Source organism: Ictalurus furcatus, chromosome 26 (genome assembly GCF_023375685.1).
Source record: "Ictalurus furcatus strain D&B chromosome 26, Billie_1.0, whole genome shotgun sequence".
Classification (NCBI taxonomy): domain Eukaryota; kingdom Metazoa; phylum Chordata; class Actinopteri; order Siluriformes; family Ictaluridae; genus Ictalurus; species Ictalurus furcatus.
Window position 1 is genome coordinate 3,542,302 of NC_071280.1, and position 20,641 is coordinate 3,562,942.

A 20,641-nucleotide genomic window follows, 5' to 3' on the forward strand; every position below is an offset into this window, starting at 1 on the left:
ATATATATAATTTTTTTAAATGGATGACTTGGGGCGAAATATTCAGAAAAGCAGCCAATAAGAGTCCAGCGTAGGCGGGAACTCCTTTCATACTGTTTAAAAAGCATCTCGGGGAATTCCTCAAGAAATCGGTTGAGAAAATGCCACGAATACATTTCTGGAAATTCTAGGCAAAAAGAGTGTCTACTTTGAAGATGCTAAAATACTAAAATTATTTTGGAATTTATTTATCATCACAACATAATTCCCATAGTTCCATTTGAGTTTTGTTGACTTTATCATCACTCTAAAATGTGGAAAAAATAAAATAAAACTAAAGAATGAGTGTGTCTAAACTTTCGACTAGTAGTGTACATGTAAAATTAAGACGTTAACAATATGAACTACGTAAAAATATATAAATGAACGTGTGACCCTAAAAATTAAATATATAAAATTCTACGTAAAAAGATCTACGTGAGCGTCAATAGAATTAAAATAAGTCTACTGTGGTTAAAATAAATAAATAAATAAATGAAGTTGGATAAAAGTTATGAAATGAATCTAGCTATTTGAGAGTAAATGGAAAATAAAATTGAACTTGCCGAACAAATCAAAAGCGAGGTGTGAAGTAATGTTACAGGTATAATTAGTTGCTATTTCAGTTTGCATTACATTAGCTAGCTAAACGTAATCCTGAACTTACAAAAAACAATGGAAAGAACGTGGAAGGGAGAAGAAAATAAGCTGAATAAATAAAGAGCAGGGAGGAGAATATACAGATGGAGTTTATATAACGGAGTTTCAGTAATTAACACATTGTGGTTCAGGAGATCAGAGCGCTGTGATTTAATTAGCTGAACATATGGACGCAGCGTGTGTTGGATGATGAAGGACGAAACGGCTCATGCAGGAAGGATACTCTCGCTTTGACGGAATTGATGAGATGAGCGCATGCCGAACTACATAACTTAGTGCTAGTGTACAGTATTAGCTGAAATTACATGAAAGTCACATGGTATCACCGAACCACGAGTTTAATAAAAAGCTAGCTGGCACTAACTGTCATCCGTTTTTGGTGGGAAAAACAAAAATCACCTCAACATCAGCACATTACTAATGTTGAGAACCGTGAAAATCTTTTCAGTTATGACAAAGTGCTAGTCATGTGATGCCTCAAAAAAAAAAACAACAAAAAAAACCTGTGATGAGCTAGCTAGCTAGCTAGCTAAACATGAAATTATTTTTAAATCCTAAAAAGTCAGAAGATAAATATATAGAAGGTTTTAAATGAAAATTGGACAAATTGTGAGGTAATTGTATACATTTTAAAAAAAGAACCATTTTAAAAAAAGAACCATTTTAAAGTACTTAGAAAACAACGTCCTGCAATTAGCCTAGGAAGTCAAAAGCTAGGAGGTTTTTTTAAAGCTAACTGTAGAAGATGAGCTTCTAAAGTGTGAACTAATATTAGAGCGCAAAAATATCAACATGCAGTTTGTTCCTTCTCTATGACATCGCAGGAAAAGTTGTGAGAACTGAGCTGGATGTTAAATTAGCCAGCTAGCATTACGGAACACTACGTTGGAGTAACCTAAATAGCTAGCTAGCTGATATGGTAGCAAATTATAACGTGAAAAAAAAATCATCAAAATAGCTACACGTACAGCAAACAGCTAGTTCAGTAGTTAGCTATCGCTGTGTGAAATGAGGTAATAAATAAGTAAATAAAGGAAAAGAATTTCCCCCCTTAACAATATGGATGTGTGCTTTCATGTACACGCTCCGTTTTTACTAACGTCATCTTTTCCGGTAAATATGGCTGCCACGGACAACAGAATGGAAGCGAGCACGAAATCACAAATAACAAACAGTCACACTGTGACCGCACATTAGAGATGGATCGATAGAATGATGGAGGGGTAGAGGGAAGGGAGAAAGAAAAAAAAAAAAAGGCTGTCCACAATCAATAGTGAGCTAATCCGTGAAAGGAAGCGAGACGCTAATGGACGGCCGTTTATTTGCCGTACCCGCAGAACCACAGCGCCGGCGCTTAATAGCGCGCAGGCGGATAATTAGCACTACCAATTAACATCAGAGGACAGGCTGTGATGGACATGGAGCGTGTGATGAATCGGATCAGTGTAAACGCTTACCCCCGTCTCACACCCCACTGGAGCAAAAAAGGGAGGGAAAAGTAATAGCACCAGCACAGGAAACACAAACATTCTGTTGTGCATCCTGAAGTGACAAGATGTCACAGGCTGCGTCCCAAACCTCAAAATATACTACTGTATTGTGATAAATAATGCAACAAAATGGTTGCCATAGCTGTGGTACATTGTATTTACTACAGTACTACATTAGAAGAAAAAGAAAGAAAAGAAAAGGATTTTCAGCCTCGTGCATACACACACACGAATCAGGACTAGAAGCTTTTAAAAATGCAAAATGCAATTACAGTATCCACCTACTCTACTGTTAATTAACACACACACACAGCTAGCATTAATGAACCCATACATCACCTTGCTAATCTAGCATTAATTAGCACACACTGTGAAGCTCTTCAGCGCACCGGCTTCTTGGTTCTCATCATTCTAATTCTAGCTCTTTTACTAGTCCTGATTCTATTACTAGTTCTTGTTCGGATCTAGTTATATGACCTTTTTAGTTCTAATCCTGATTCCTGATATTATACTTGCTCTGTTGCTCTAATATAGGTTCTGGTTATAGTTCTTGGTTCTGGCTCTTGTGGTCTTTATTGGTCACATATACATTACGGCACAGTGAAATGCATACACCAGCATGTTAGGATGTCAGAGTGCAGGGTCAGCCATGACACGGCTGATATGTAACAGAGAGGGTTAAGGGCCTTGCTCAAGGGCCCAGCACGGTGGCAGTGCTGGGGCTTGAACCCCCGACCTTCTGATCAGTAACCCAGAGCCTTAACCGCCAAGCCACCACTGCTCCAATTCTTTTACTAGTTGGCTTCTGTTTCTGGGTTCTAGTTCTTATTGATTGATTATGGTTCTTGTATAGATTATGGTTCCGGTTTGTGTTTTGCTAGATCCATAATTCTCTCTTGATCTAATATTAAATATGGTTCTGATTACAGTTCTACTACCTATTTCTTGTTGGGTTCCGAGTCTAGATTTTGTTCTCTTCTCTTGTCATAACTCATGATTATGTGGTCTAGGTTTGTTTTGTTTTCTCGACTCTATTCAGAATCTGGTTCAGGTTTTAGTTCTAGTTTCTGCTCTTGATCTCATTCCCATTCTGGTTCTTGTTTTGGTTCAAATTTGATATTCGATTTTAATTCTAGTTTTGTTTCTGTTTCTAGTCCTTAAAGCGATTCCGATTTTGTTTCTGGATTATGTTCTTCTTGATCTTATCCTGATTCAACTTCTCATTCTGCTTCTTGTCTCATTCGAAGTCTGGTTCCGATTACAGTCCTATATCTGGTTCTTGTTCTGATTTTGGGCTGTGATTCTAGTTTTTGTTCTCTATTTGTTGTGGTTCTAGATTGTGTGCAGTTTTTGGTTGTCATCTTCATCGTATTCTGGTTCAAGTTCAGATTCTAGTTCCTGTTCTTGTTCTAATGCTTATTGTGGTTGTGTTCTTGATCTTATATCCATTCCTGTTCTGCTTTCAGTTTTTGTTCTTATGGGTATGGTGGTTCAGATTCTGGTTCTGTTTCTAGTTTTGTTATCGTTCTTGATCATTCTCACATTCTGGTTTTGCTTCAAATTCACTTCCTTCCAGTTGGGGTGAATACTAATGCAACTAACAAAAAAAAAATAAAAAATCCATTCCGTTTCAGGTTATAACACTATAAAATGTGAATAACTGAAAGGGGGTGAATACTTACACACAACAGTTTATGTGTACTAAAGCTGTGAGTCTGCTCACTTAAAATTGTACCTCTACGTTAGAGCCGCTCTGGGACCGTTCCTGACGTTCCCTTACAGACGAGGGCAGATTTAAACGGTGTAGGTGATGATTAAGGGGGTGGGGCTAAATTCCTGAGGGAGGATGATTGACAGCTAGAGGGCACACAGCTGCACACGACTGACCCGCAGCTTCTGACAGGGTTTTAATGGAAGAACAGGAAAATGGAGGAGAAAATACAGGGAACTGAAAACATAAAAACAGTCACCTGCTCGTCAGTTTTATGGTTCTGTGTCTGATTATTCTTGAGGTTTTGATTCGGTGTTCGGTCGTTGTTCTAGTTTTGACATTCTGTTCCGTTTCTTCGCTTTTATTGTTTTTCTTCTTCATGGTTCTAATGTCGGTTCTTGTCATTGGTCTAGTTTTTCAAACTAGATTCTGTTTCTAGTTCTTAATCTGGCTCGTCTCATGACATTTTGGTTCTTGTTCTAGTTTTGATTCATGTTCTTGATTCTAATTCAGCTGTACGTTCCTACCGTGCTTTTTGTTTTAGATTCCGATTCTGATTTTCTTTCTGGATTATGTTCAAGTTTGGATTTTTCATGCTCTTATCCTAATTCTATTCCAGGTTCTAGTTATGTTCCCAGTTCTTTTTCTAGGTCTGAGTCTGGTTCTTGACCAAATTCAATTCTGGTTCTACTTCTAGTTCTTGTTTTGGTTCCACATGCAGTTTTAATTTTGGTTCTGGTCATTGTTATAGTTTTGATTATGTTCCCAAGTCGCATTTTGATTCTTGTTATATACTTGCTCTTGGGGTTCAGGTTATTATTCTGGTTCTTGTTTTTTACCTGATGCTGGTTGCACTTTAAATTCTGACTTTGGGTCTTGTTTTCTGATTCTTGTCCAAGCTGTGATTCTGATTCCAGCTCTAGTTCTTTTACTAGTTTTGATTCAGCTTGGAGTTCTTGTTGTGATTTTTATCTTGGTTCTGATTTTGTTTCTGTATTGTGCTCAAGTTTAGATTCTTCCTGATCTTACCCTGATTCTGGATCAGGTTCTAGTTGTTGTTACAGTTCTTGTTCCATCATTGATTGTGGTTTTGTTTCCATCTCTGTTGATGGTTCTGTATTATGTGGTCATTCATTTTCTTGATCCTATTCTAAATCTGATTAACATTATTGTTCAATTACTGGTTCTTGTTTTGATTTGGGTTTTGGAATTCTAAAACTTGTTCTTCTCTCATCTTGGTTCTGGACTGTTTTGGGTTATCTTCTTGATATTTTTCTGAATCTGGTTCTGGTTATACTGGCTGTTATGGTTCAGATTCTCATTCTGCTTCTTCTTCTGATTCTGACTTTCATTCTAGTTCTTGTTCTGGTGTGTTTTTAAGTCTGACATATTTTGTATTAGCATAAACACACAGCTGAATGGAGAACCCACTTGAATTCAGATTAATTAACTTATTTCACCTCGATCAGAGCGGGAGCTATAGTGAAGCTTTAGAGTTGTCCATTCTCTTGTCCGCATGAACTTGAATGTTTTAGTGAGTGATGCCATGTGACACCTCATCAGAACCCTGTAAGTGACTGTAAGTATCTGGCTTTGTTCCACACGGCTCTGATGAGTCAAAGCCAGAGAACGAGGCGAGTGTGTGGGTGCCATCAAGGGAATATGCATCCACGTTTTACTGCGTCGATATAGTGTCTCCATGGAAACAGTGCAGATCAATAGACAGGGAACTGGCATCACCTCCAGATGCAGCTTTCACACTCTTGTTTTGGTTCTTATAGGGGTTCTATGTACAATATTGTTCTTTTTGAGGATCTTGTCCTTGTTTAAGCTTTGATTGTTTAAGCTTTGATTGTTTAAGCTTTGATCTCATTTTCTAGTTCTGGTTACACTGGCTGTTGTGGTTCTGATTCTTGTTGTTTTGATACTGTATCAAGTTCTTGTCATGGTTCTAGACGGGATTCTGGTTCTGGCTGTTCTAGTGTTGATTCTCTTTCTACTTCGCATTCTATTTCCGGTTGTTGAGGTTCAGATTCTTGTTCTTGATCCTATTGTTCTAGCTCTTGTTGTGGTTCTCCATATTAATGATGTTCCAAGCTTGTTCTTATTGCGATTCTGGCTGTTGAAGTTTTGATTCGGTTCCTAGATCTTGCTCTGGTTATTCTTATTAAGGATCTGCTTTCCAGTACTTCTGGTCCTGACTGTCGATTGTATTCTAGTTTGGTCTGGTTCTCGTCGATTGTGTTGTAGCTTGGTCTTGGTTCTGATTCCAGATTCCAAATTGTGTTCTAGTCCTGGTCCTTTTGTTGATATTATGTTCTGGATCTTGATCGTTTGATCCGGTTGTTTTCTAATTAAAGGTTCTTGTTAGCTTCTTGTTCTTGATGTTATCCCAATTTTCTTTCTCGTTTCTTGTTCTGCTTCAGATCGTAGTTCGTTCTCACTTTGGTGATTCTTCTATGAATCCTGATACTAGGAAATCGGGATTAGGGGTAAATGAGTCCTTGAGAATGTATTGTGATCTTTAGCTGTTCTAGAATATTCCAAGTATAGGGAGTAGGGGGAATGCCCCACACAACCTGGTGAATTTCTGCTACTTGTGATTTAGGCTCAATTAGCATGCTAACGCTAACATTCACAGTAAACCAGAAGGTGTAAATATGTTGAAAATGACCCATCACATCAATGGGCACTCAGTATAGCTTCACCATGCAGCATCCTGCTATCAAAACAATCTCTTCATTTCCTCTTTTATCTCACCCCCTTCTTCCACCCTGTGGGGTTTAGGGGACTTGGCAAAATGATGCGGATGATTTAGAGAAGGGAGTGATGTTACTTTGGTGACGCAAAGGGCAGCTTACATCTGGTGAACTTCCATGTCTCGACAAATTAGAACACGACTGCACAGTGACATGGGAGTGTTTAGATCCAGTGTCACTTGTCTCTGTGTGTGTGAGTCTTAGAGCTGTACTGTGGATAAAGAGCATTCATGCAGCAGGTTGGTGTCCAAATGACGAATACCCATAACGCACTGTGGCATTAAAATGGCCTACATATTGAGACTATTTTGTGTGGTCTGGGACATGTTCACAGTGGACCAATGATAAGATTTATGTGACCTACAAAGTAAGGAGTGTGCATGTGGTTTGGGACACATCCACATTGGACACACCCATCTGTCTCCCATAAAGACACACCCCTCTGTCCCACTCAGACACGCTCACCTGTGCCACACAAAGACATGTCCACCTGTCCCAAATAGACACGCCCATCTGTCCCACTCAAAGACATGGCCATGTGTCGCGCTCAAAAACACATCCATTAGTCCCACTCAATGACACAACAAGCTGTCCCATTTAAAGACACACCCCTCAGTTCCACTCAATGAAATGCCCATTTGTTACTCAAAGACATGCACATCTTTCCCACTCAAAGACACCTGTCTGTCCCACTCACTCAACAACATTCCCATTTGCCTCACTGAAAGACATGCCAAGTGGTGTACAACCTGCTTGAAGAATAAATACCACAGATAGTGCACCAATTCACACACAGCCTACTATGCAGTACAGAAGTTTGGGATGTAGCCAATGACTGTGTGTGTTTGGCTGGAACCCTTATGATGATGCCACTTCAGAATATTCACACTTTTTTTTATTATTTTTTTTTTTTTTAGATGTGGATAAAAGCACACTTGGCATGCAGACTGGTGATTGTGTAAAGAATCTGTGTTAATTTGTTTTAATTTAAATTAGTTTAGTGTAGCGCTCTTGCTTCTCACTCTCTCCTCCACCTGCTATTGGTAAAAAAAAAAAAAAAAAAAGGCCCGTTTTGTTTTTTAAGGGAAGCCATGCCAAGTGAACATCACTCGAGTTCTGCTATTGAGTCGCAACACATTCAAGGACAAACTTGGGCGATGAGGAGAGCACGCTCAGAGATTGAGAGAGAGAGAAAAGCACTACCCATCCTTCACTGAAACCTTTGGACCAGTTTCAAATCAATTCTCAGAAAAAACACCCATGGCTCGTCGGGAGAGGGAATGATTGATCCCTCAACGACAAAGCTCTAAAGTTACACTCCGACTCGATTTCACCCACACAGAGATGCCGACACATTGCGTCTTCACTTTCACACTTCAGCTAACGGCATTTTCACATCCAAGCACACCTAGATACTAATGCAGGAGGCAGTTGCGTCCTAAATGTGATGCATAGGGTGCTTGAACAACTGTTCAAAGGTGTGGGATTCACGCATTTTTGCTCTGGGTAATGAATATTTTATATATGTATGTGTGTGTATGTATATATATATATATATATATATATATATATATATATATATATATATATATATATATATATATATATATATACACACACACATATATATATACACACACATATATATACACACACACACACACACACACACACAGAGTATTCTTTAGGTCAGTCATTTAAGCTGCACAATATAAGTTAAGTGAAGAAGCAGAAGGTGGAGGGGCGAGAGCTGTAGAGTTCATTAAGAAATCCAGAGTAGGGGGCGATGAAGGTGTTGACTGCCCGCTCTCACCTTTGTAACAAGAGACAGTGTTTTTCCTCTCGCTTCTCAAGGTGTAACTGTCACCGAATTTGGCTCTAAAAGTGCCCTTCAGAATGAAGTGTGCATGGCCTTTTTGGCCCTAATTAGCAGAGCAAGACATTCAGTCACAAGGAAGATGAAAATTCGTGAGTATGAAGTCTGTATATTAATCAGCTTCTGTCCGTTTGAAGACTAAAAAAAAAAAAAAAGGTTTCTTAAATGAACCGATGTTGAGGGAATTTATATTGTAGAATTTCTGCTTAAAAACATGCCGGTTTTAAAGAATCACAGGTTATACTTTTTTATCCGGTTATAGTTATGTTTATTGTTGTGGATAATTCTTATCATCTATGTTATATATATATATATATATATATATTAAAAAAAGGCAGCTCGTCATGTTACCAAGAAGTGTAAGTGTAAGCTGCAAAGTGTAAACTCTGTCCTGAAAACTTTCTGAAATGTCTGAACCCGGAGTCCTTCCATACATTTCACCAAAGACAACGTCATCATAATTTTTTTTTTTTAAATCATTTTTCTTATATGAATCCTTGTGAATGAATTGTTACTGGAACTGATAACATATTAGAACCAGCACATGAATATAAACCTATGATTTGGAGCTGCACTACTGTCAGAGCTACTGTTATGGAAAATGAATCAACACCTTCTGACCAATCAGAATCCAGAATTCAACAGGTCATAATTAGCCCATGGTCATATCAAACAAGCATTATGCTATGCAAAATGGCTTGGGATGAATTGGCAGCAAAAAGGCCTTTGCAAGCCCTCAGTTTGGCAGTGGCTCAGAGTGGCACTCTACATTACCTGATTTCTCTACATAAACTATGTCAATGATGCTCCTTTATCAACATAACTAAATATAGCTAAACTGTTCCAATCCTAACCAAACTGCATACCAAGCTGGAGCAATGTTTTTTATTTGCTGTTTAAGCTGCACCACCTATCTAAAGTCTTGTGCACATCCCCTCCATTTGTATGATTGATGACAGAGGAAAATCTCTAATAAGAACTGAATGCGTTTTGTCTTCATTACCTGGGAAAGGCCAGTTTTAGACAAATGCAACAGGCATGTACACACCATTAGGTCATTGCTTTAACAGACCCTATAAACAGAAGTGAGGACATTACGATGAAAATGCAGACTATTTCTGGTCTCAGTTGTGGGTCTGAAAGGTGTTTGTTACTGGGTTCATCTTTAAAATTGCTCTTCAGGATGATGTGTGCTTGGCCTTTTCATTCTTTATTACTAAATGAGCCATCTGGCTTCGCGCAGGCCGACACTCATAGGGCAGGTGTGGAGAGAAAAGTGTGAAAATTAACATTGGGAAAAGAAAAAAAAAAAAAACCTGAAAAGGACCTAATATTGAGCCCTGAGGAACACTGTACAAGCAAAATTAACTTCAAGGAAAAATGCAAGAGTGCTGATCTCTTTTCTGGTGCATTTGTAATATAAAATGATTATCATCTCATTATTAATAGTACAAACAAATCAAATGGGTGTTGAAGGCATGTTCAGTTATATGACTGATGGTTTAGGTATACTTGTACTACATATATGTATGTACTATACAGGGTATAACAAGATTCTGCCTTTCCGAGTGGTGAGAGTAGCCCGTCTCGCCTCAATAAGTGAAAAAACAAAGAAAACGAGCAAAGACATTTTGAAATAATGGTTCAAGCATCTCTCTCTACAGGGAAATGACTGAGAAGTCATTTTATCCCTCCCGCAGACATTCATGGCTGTAAAGGAAGATAATATTGCACTTAGGTTTTGAAGCCCCCCCCCTCAAAAAAAAAGTTGCTTGGGGGGGCTACCAAATTCACTTCAGAGGCCTGCTGAGTTTGAGGGAACAGTACAGTATTTCTGCTACTACAATAATGTAATATGATTCTCTAGTTCATCAGCAGTAGGTGTGTAATGACGGGCAAAGGTGATCTCTCGCACAGAGACACATGATGATCTGCAGAATTGTTCAGGAATCCAGCTGATGGAGCTGAAACTTTGTTGAATGGTTCGATCGCGCCTGCCCTCAGAAGACAAGGCTTTATTGATCCTCTCTACTTCTTCAATGATAAATTCTTTTTATCATTGCGTCCTGCTTTTCTGGTGGGTGGTGTGGTTGTTCTATGTTTCGACTTCCCTCATATGGTCCTCCTACCAAAGATCTGCAAGGATTTCAAGGGAAGGGGATGAAGAAGTATCTTTGTTGTTCCTTAGATTGTGCTTTTACAGATCAAGGTCAATGATCTCATTCCTGCAAGCTGTTGGAGCCAGTCTTTCAACATATGGGTCACGATCCCAAGTGCGCCGATCGCCACTGGGACAATGCTGTGTTTAACTTTCACCACTTTCTCGAGTTCCTGTGTCTGTCCCTGGGTTACAATAGAGATCACCATTGCTGTTCCAGATCTGATAGTATCATAAGATCTCAGCTTTATTTTTCCACTAGTCTTCCCATTTGGACTTGAAGGTGCAACTCGTGTTTCTTGCAGATGTTCCCATGCATCAGTGATCCACCATGTTCTAGGAAGTCAAGGGGTCGGGGGGGGTCATTTCTTGCATGTTTCGTGTCTCATCCAGGACACTTTCTAGGCCCCTTCCTCTTTCCTTCCAGCTAGTTTGCATTCTTTAGTGCACCAAGGGATGAATTCAATTGCCTATAAAACATGAGTAATCCTGGATCAGATGTTCCCCAACAGACCTGTTTAATCCAGGCAACGAGTATTGTTCCCCAAAAGTGCTTGGCCACCTGATATGTAAGTTTTTACTGTATCAGTCATTTGTTTTCCCAAGGGTACATAGAGCTACTAATAAGCAGATCATTCATTGCTTTCCCATACGAAGAATCCACAGTCCCACCCAGCTTTTTTCTTACTGGCTCATAAGATCGACACTGCTGAATTCACAAGTCAGAGTTCACCTACATGAATTTGGAAAACATGGATGCTGCCAGAAGCATATGTGCTTCTTTCACATCCCACATCCTATCGCCTTCAGTGATTTGTCTTTCTGCAGGTTAATTGTATTTACTTTCAGTCTGCTGCTTTAGCTGAAAAAGCAGAACAAAAAAACGTTTTTAGCTTTCTCCTATATTTATCTGCATTCATTAGACCATTGAATGTGACCCGGTCTCTTACAGTGTTTGCTGGAACTTGCCCCCAAAAACCATGACGGACCTACCACTTAGACTCACGGAAATCTGAAGATATCAGCATCAGTGTGCTTCTTACCAGCAGTTCTGACCTTTGCCAACCAAAAATCGTACATTTATCCATTGTAATAGGCTACTTCCTGAGTCAGTTTGGTGCATCAAGGTTTAAGGTACTCAGTTTACTGTAATCTTTCATACTTTGCTTTTCTACAGAGAGTGGTTTCTCAGCTGCCGCACTCACCTACGGTGCCGTTTGTCAAGATGCCTTCTGACCGTTGAAGTTTTGTACTTCTGCACAAGACGATTTTGGTATAATACTATTATTTATCAGGTTCAAACGATCTTCTGACTTTTCGGCTGCAATTTCTGTCTTTCATTGGCCTGTTTTCTAAAGGTCTTTTGAAAATCCGGTTTGGTGAGCCGACGATATCCTCGTTGAAACCGAACAACGATCGTGTGTCGGGCAAGTGTGTTAGCCTGACCATTTTCAAGCCACACCAGCACTGATAACTACCACAGACAAGTGATAAGCATGGGAGGAAAAGCATTTTTAAATTGCCCACCAAGGTATATATATTTAAAGGTAATTGTTATCATTTTTCATTTCAATAGAGCCACAGTGTAGAGTTTGAACATCAGGAGACATCATGTAAAAGCTGAGGCTGGAGTCTGTCTGGGGAATTCTTGTTTCATTTGAAGGCCATGCAATCTCCACTCTAAATTCCAAACATATAAAAGACTTAAGACATCGTTCCAAATAATAAAATGCCGCCCAATTAGCTTAGGTTAGCCCGGTTAGCCTAGTGTTGCTAATTAACGTCCGACCAATGTCACCTGCGATCTCAAGTCAAGTTTATGAAGAGAATTTTTTTGTGGACAAACATGCGTGAAACTCCCAACAGGCCTTCACTGTGAGGAAAGGTGGAAGATACCATTAGCCACCAGAAATAAGGAAGGGAGGGAGGTCAGAAATGTGTCATAAAATGGAGAGCAGATCAATAAAGTGTTAAAGTGTCATCTCAGGACAGGAGCGATCGAAACTCTTCGACAGTCTCTCGACTCCATTAGCGGGATCCATACCAATCCGGCAGATCATTACGGCTAATCAGGTGTGTGTGAGAGAGAGAGATCACCTTCGGCCGTCATTACACACCTTCTGCTGATGAACTGAAGAGTCATATTATATTAACATCATCTCCTGACACGGGCTTTTAATTAGCGCTAACGCTGCTAAAGGACCCTCCTCCGTTTCCTGTGATCGATAGCTGACGTTTCTGATAACGACTCGCTGGCGCCCTTTAGCTCTTCCATACACTCCTGAGCTAAACACACACCCAAAATCCACATTGCAGCTCTGGCAACCTATTTCAGTTTAGCCCTTGCTAGCTTATTTAATGCAAGGTGATGCTGGATTTAGTAGTTAACCAGTTCTTCAATGATCCCCCACCAGGTTAATCTGTAGCGTGGGGTTAAGATTATGGCTTTGATTTCAATTCTGACACTTTCATTCATCTGAAATTAGAATCATATTTAGCATAAACTGGGTGTACATTTCAATGACAAATTCCATGCTAAAAGGGATTAGCAGGGATTTCTTCTGAGGTTTTTTCTTTTTTTTTCTTTTTCTTTTTCCATTTAATTCAGAAAAAGAACTCGAGTGTAAATCACATTACTGCTAATCAAAGCTAATCATATTTAGCAGATTATTCTGTTCAAACAAATAAGGCACTTGGGGGAAGACGTTCATTTCGGGAGATAAGAAATGTTCATTTCGGGAGATAAACACAAAAAAACGAGCCTCATTCAAACGAACGAGGTCAATTAAAGGTCAGCATTTTTGTTTGAATGCAGATACGCTAACATTATGCGTGAGATAATGACATGCAAATCCGATCCAAAATATTTATGCTCTGCTCGTGCGGATCCGACGACAAGGCCTCTGGGTCGCTTCCATAAATAATTGGAAGAATAAATAAATAAATGGGGCGTGAGCTTCTCCTGGAGTGTACTGTGATTAATGCGCACGAAAGCCGAAGGGCTGCGACGGATATTAAGCAGATTAAAGCGTGTCCGTCTTCATTGCCCTCAACGATTGAGATACAAATGGTGTCTTTTACTGTTTAATAAAAACAACGTTCAGAGTTCGTCCTGTTTAAATCACTCTGAAGTAAATTAGAATACGTTTATGAAGACACTGAGTGGTGGGATGATATCACAGTATATAGTCACGCCGATAAGTTCAACCTAAAAGAGTTCATAGGAATGCAACAGAAATTAAATTTACAAACTCTTCACCTAACTTTAACTACGCCCCTTGCAGTAACCCTTACGTTGAGACAAGACATGACTACTGAATTGCTTAATTTTTTACATTTCGCATTGCAACTTTCAAAAATTGTCTTTTTTTGTGGATAACGTTAGGATCAAATCGTTCATTTCACTTAAAGCCTTCTTTGACCTTTGCAGTGATCCGCCACTTTCAGTCGTTAACGTGTAACGGAAGTGTAATTGTCATTTATTTCAATGCGGATAACTCGTTATCTTCATGTTTAAAAGCCAAGGCCACTCATAAACGGGCATGGCCAATTCCACTTCCATTTATTAGCATACTAATTTTGTGATTTGAAGGTTTAAGACATACAAGTGTAACTGTTAGCAAGGCCCAGTGGGACGCAAGCTGAGAGAAAATCTGATTTTGGTTTCCAGCGAAACCACAAATCGAGGTTATCCACACTGGAGTTATATAAACTGTATGGATCAAGAGGAACTGAGGTGCTTGATCTAAGTGAGGGGGCGTGGCCTGGTTTGATGATGAAAAAGCGGCACGAAAGAAGGAGAGACGAACGTTGGCATAACACAATGATGTTGCCTTTTGGTGACCCGTGACACCAGAAGAAGGGAAGGCGATTAATCAGAAGTGTGCGTCCGAGAGATAAATGATAGCAGGACGGAAAGAGCGGCTGGAGAGATTGATTTAGAGACACTCGGGTCGGAGAGCAGGGGAGATGGAGACCAGGCGGGTTGTTTTTATCTATAAGTAATCACCATTAGTTTACATGACATTTATTCATCCGTTAGAGGGGGAAAAATGTCTGGAATAAAATGCATTTTCACATCCACTGGAGGAATTTTAGTGATCGTATTTTTAGAAGCACTGCTGTGATATTTAAGAAGTATAATATGGCTGTATGACATCATGGCTGTAGTTCAGTTGTAGTGAATCAATCCAGCCAACCAGCCATCCATCAATCCATCCATCTGCGCATCCATCCATCCATCTACCATCCAATCATCAATCCAATCCATTCATCGGCCCATCTGTCCATTCAGCCTATACATCCAACCATTCACCCATCCATCCACCCAGGAGCCAATAATAAAGCCATCCTTTCACCCATCCATCCATCCACCCATCTGACCATCTAGCCATACAGCCAGCCCACCTATAAATCCACCCATTCACCCATCCATCCGGCTATCCGATGATCCATCCACTCTATCTGCTGATCTGTCCATCTACTGTACCCTGCCAACCATCCATCCATCAACCCATACATTCATTAATTATTGATCCATCCATCAACCCATCCATCCACTGAGCTAAACATTCCTCATACATCTGCCCGTTCATGCATACATCCACCCATGTGACAATCCATCATCAATCTGTCCGTCATGCATCTGTCTATCCATCACTAGACAGCCTGATCAGTCCCATAGTGTATTGGGTAATTTGGACAATTTTATGCCCATTTTCAGTTAGAAACGTTTGTGCAGTGCTTGCTCTGATGCAACCATTAATAAACTTGTCTTTGCAAATCCCTGTACCATCAGTGCCTTAATGCAATGGGGAAATTGCCAACCCCCTGACCCCCCGCCTCTACAATTCAGTACTAAGGTAAATGTTCATCCTTAAAAGGAACCCTTACGGCAGCATTTATACACTGGAAATGTTTTAAATTTAATTAATGCTAATCACAGCTAATCATATTTACCTGAGTGTTCCATTTGGACAAACTAGGGTGAAGATGGTCATACAAGAAATACACATAAACCAAACTGAATGAGTTTAGCAGCTCAGGTATGAGATAATGAAGCCCTAAAATGGCTGCCATTCTAGTAAGAACATTAACTAGTCATGAACACGTGCATTACAGTTGATGTTATTACTCACACTCAGGTGGTATAATGATCCTGGTTTCTCCAGCTTTGTCGCCAGACCCCCAGCATCCATCCTCATCATCACATTGTCCACTAAACGTCATGTCCGTGTCTCCGCTGCCCATCTCGATCTGGCCCAGAGTGCCCACTTTAGGGATAAAACGTCCCTGCAGGAGCTGGCACACAAACAAGTTCTTAATAGAAATAGAATTTTATACGTTTTCATATCAAATTAAAAAGAATTTTAAGAGATCATTTGGAGCATGCTAGCTAAAAATTATATACAAGTTGTTAGCTAGCGTGCTAGTTATAAATATAGTTTGTATAAAACAAAGTACTAAGCTACTTCCAGCCTGTGGCTCAGTCCCAAATCCGTTTATTTGCCTCTCTTTGTACACGTCCTTCACAATAAAGTTGAAGTGTTCATCGCCCGAGGGAACGGAAGAGAAAAATGAGAAAAAGGCCATGATGAAGCATTCCTCTCCGGCCTCGAGCACCGTACGTTATTCTCAATCACACCTGCACACACGCACACTTTAAAACAGATTGGTTTGTGTTTGAGCACGGCAGAGGCCCGGAGGGACGGAGGGATTTATCTCCTCTGCTGGACGAAAGACCCATCCTCTCTCTTTCTTATTGCTCCGGCCATCACTTCATCCTCTGAATGGCATATTTATTTTAGCTTCATCCTCTGAATGAGAATCAGTATGGCTGCTTCCCACGCTTTTATTGCCTCATTGTCTTTAGACAATTTCTAATGCTGGTGATACACCCTCTGCACCCGAGGCCAAAGCTGCCTTACCCAATATTTAGAATTTATTTTATTTATTTTTTTTATGGAAAAGGTCAACTGTTTATTTTCTAATACTGCAGAACCCGCTCCATTAAAACGATACAAAAAAAAAAAACAACAAAAAACAACATCATTGCCCTCTAGTGGATATTCAGCATCTAACCAATCGTATTTTGGAAAGCATGGCCGCCGTGGTGATGTGTGAGGTTAGAGCTAGCATTATTAGTGCTTATTTTTAAGGATTATCATTCTGAAAACCAAATGTCTACTTGGTACATGCCAACAGCTACATTCAAAGGTGAGGAAGAAGAAGAATAAAAAAAAATAGCTAGTCAGCAACACAGATAAAGCTAGTTAGCATAAAATGCATGCGGCTAGCATTTGGCAGCTAGGAAGCTAACTGCTACGAGCAAAAGCTGTACATCCTCTCACGCTATATGTAAGCATTATATAAAGGCAATGTAGAGTAGCTCTTGATGAAGCTTTGTCTGAACCGACATCTCACGTTCCATCTCGGTTGAAAGGCGACAGACGCTACATTAGCCCGTAGCGATTAGAAGAAACTCCAAAGTCGTCACAAGTGCGTCGTGTCCTTAAAAACTGTCCATCTGCTGCCATGTGTCCATTAAGACTGTTTAAGCATGCGGATCAGCTGTAAAATTAGGGAGGGGAAAAAACCCCCTAAAATACGGCATTAAATATTAAATAAAAACGACGTGCCTCCGATGCTCTGAATGCTTTATGGCTCTTTGCGAAGGATATTTCATACCATCGGCGAGCGAGTCGCTCTTCGCTCAGAGATAAATTAAATAAAAGGAGAGCGAATATAATGATCCAGTCAATTGAACTCGCTCTGCACTCCAGGCTCAAAGCTGTAAAATCCCAGAGAATAACATAAAATAGTTCAAATATCGCTTTTCTTCATCACCAGCCGCAGACGGCTGACTGGCTTCTATACGTTTTCAGATCTCAAATCAAGCTCTTGTTGCGTCCTTTCCATTTCAAAAGCTAACAATTTCCAGAGACTTGACTGACTGACTAACTAGTGTTTGTGTTAGCAAGCAATTAAAACCCGGTCAGTTAACACCTCACAAAGAAGAGTTGACGAAAAATACAACTGCGTATTCAGCAGTCAGATAGTAGCCTGCCAGAAGTTACTGTATGAGCAAAAAATCTAAATAAAAATAATGGCGACGCTACACAGAAACTAGCTACAATGCGAATAAAAGGGACAAATGAAGAGTGGCTCGAAAAGAGAACATGTCTTAGCGCTATTGTAGCCTATTTGCTAACTAGCTAATACACTACTAAGTTATGATGAAAATTTAAAGTCGGCTAATTAAACGAAATTAGCAAAAATAGACTTAACAACTAGCTACAAGGTAATTTGAGGAGTAGTATGAATAATCTGCTAGCTAGGCTAAATAGTTGCAATCCTGTAAGAAAGCAAAATACCATACTTGGAACCTAAGTGCAATATAAATAAAGGGATTAAAGAAGAATTGAAGAAGAAAATACTCTGCTAATGAGTAAACTAGTAGATAGTTGCCAATATTCATCAAGCTACTTGACTAATTATGAGTTAGCATACGTCAAGAAACAAGCTACATAAATACTTCACTTGCTAATCACCAAATTAGTAAAGACCATCATAACTCTGCACCAATTCAGTAGCCATAAATTGCTAGCTTAAAGGCTTATCAGTGATTGACATACAGTACTAATAACTAGCACGCTACATAAAACATAATTCACAAACGCCTGTTAATTATGTTAACATGTTTATTTAGTGCCTAGATAACAGTCTGTTAGCCAACCGGATAATTAGCACTTAGCTTATGACAACATTAACCATGTATAGAAGCTAGGTTCAGTGTAAATAAAGAATAAATAGAATTAGCCTGCAAGCTAATAGTCAGAAAACAACCTTAGAAATGAGGTATGTTATATATAAAGGGTCGTTCAGGAATTAGCAAAGCTAAAAGAAAAAAAAAAATAATAATAATAATTAAAAAGCTAATTAGCTCATGAGCTAGCACATAATACACATTCAGGTAAATCCTGATTAAAGAACAGCACAGCTTTAAGCTATTTTAGCCAGCTGATTTACAATAACCACACAAACTTTTAGCTAAGGGGCTAATAGGAGTTAGTATACAATAATAATAATAATAATAATAATAAAAATAGCTAGAGTGTGAATGAAGAGATAGCATAATGAGTATTTTTTTGGTCACATATACATTACAACCCAGTGAAATTCTTTTCTTTGCATACCCCAGCATGTCAGGAAGTTGAGGTCAGAGTGCAGGGTCAGCCATGATACGGCACCCCCTGGAGCACAGAGGGTTAAGGGCCTTGCTCAAGGGCCCAACAGTGGCAGCTTGGCAATGCTGGGGCTTGAACCCCCGACCTTCTGATCAGTAACCCAAAGCCTTAACCGCCAAGCCACCACTGCCCCCGACGTGCCTCGGATAAATAGATAAATAACCTGTTAGATAATTAGCAAGGTATCTTCACAAGACTATTTATCTAGTTGAATAATCTTCTGCTGGCTAAATGGCTAATGAGCAGGAAACAAAACTGTTGTGTTTAGAAACTATCTACAGTATAAATAAAGAAATAAATACCTCGCTGGATAACGAGCTAATTAGCAATCAGCATATAAGTAACACTAAGCTAAAGCCTGACTGAAAAAAAGATAGAAAATGGAAAAATGGACAACATAAATATCTTTCCAGCTATGACATTAGCGCTCTATAAATAACCTGACAGGGAGGCTGAACGCGCACGCGACTGCTAGCGCTCTGTTCCAGACGACTTCTCGAGTACACCATTGTTGAATGTTATCAGCTTGTAGCAAAGAAAAAGAGAGAGACGGCAAGATAATTGAGGAGAGAGAAGCAGAGATTAAAAGGCGACAGTGTGAAGCCATCGATCAGGGATTAAACAAAAAGCCCTGTCTTGCTCTTTCAAACCCTTTTTTTCTGCTCCTGGAAATCTGACTGCTCTCCTCTCTGGCACTAACACAGCGTGGCGATGCTAAAGAGCGATAGCACTGATTATCCTTCGTTCATGCTGTCGTTTATTTCTAGGGTGAAGAGAGAGGAGTGATAAAGGCCCCGCATTGCCTTTGTGCTTTATGCTAACGCTGAAGACTGAAGGAGCCATCCCCCCCCCCTGCTGAATGCTGTATCATTAATGCTAGCGCTCTGTAATGTACCTCAGTAAGATTAGCGATCTGGAATTTGTGTTTGCTCAGACTTTCAGAACGAGAGTGGAACACGGGTGAGCGGTCCTGTGACCCTGCAGCACCAAGCTGTTCGGAAAGCCGTTGAAACACAAACACGCTAAGCCGAGCATGTCGCTCCATTAGCAGTTTTTTTTATTAGTGCCATTTCTGACTCGGTTTTCAAAACAGAGACATAAAGAACGCAACATAAGCTAAACGCTAATATACAAAACGCTGGGAAATGGAACACCTGATGTTCAGAGGAAATGGACACGCTATTACTGTCAGCTTAGCTTTCGTGTTCGGCTATAGGTTTTAGCGTCGCAGAAAGAGCACTGCTGACTTATCTAACAATTATTTTATTCATTCACTATCTATCTATCTATCTCTCCATCTAGCTAGCTAGCTATCTGTCTGTCTGTCTATCGTCCCCTATGAGAGTTCAGAATTCCAGCTTTTACTTCATGGTATTTATATGTAGATGCGTTAAAAGACACAGAACATAGCACCTTTTGTATCGGAACACCCATTTTTGTAGGTGAGCAAAAATATTGGAACACATGATTGACCGGTGTTTCTTGTTGCCCAGGTGTGTCCTGTTAGACTGATTTTTTTTTTTAAAACAACAAATAGTGCTGAACATTTACTCTTGGTTTTAGTCTTCAGTTTCACCTGTGAACACTGCATTTGTTGTTAAAAAGGATAAACCAACATGAAGATCAGAGAGCTGTCGATGGGAGAAAAGCAAGCCATTTTGAAGCTGGGGTAATGGGGAAAAATCAATCGGAGGCATTGCACAAACAGTGTGAATAGCCAATA

The 20,641-nt window shown here is 39.7% G+C and overlaps 1 protein-coding gene across 2 annotated transcripts in view; it reads right to left on the minus strand.

Moving 5' to 3' along the window:
• Positions 1-20,641, minus strand: part of gpc5a (glypican 5a) — a 97,368-nt gene that overhangs the window by 23,978 nt on the left and 52,749 nt on the right. For both annotated transcript variants that reach the window (XM_053615043.1, XM_053615042.1), the window contains exon 8: positions 15,811-15,973. In XM_053615043.1, the coding sequence (XP_053471018.1) occupies positions 15,811-15,973 (163 nt within the window). The remainder of the gene's footprint in view (positions 1-15,810; positions 15,974-20,641) is intronic.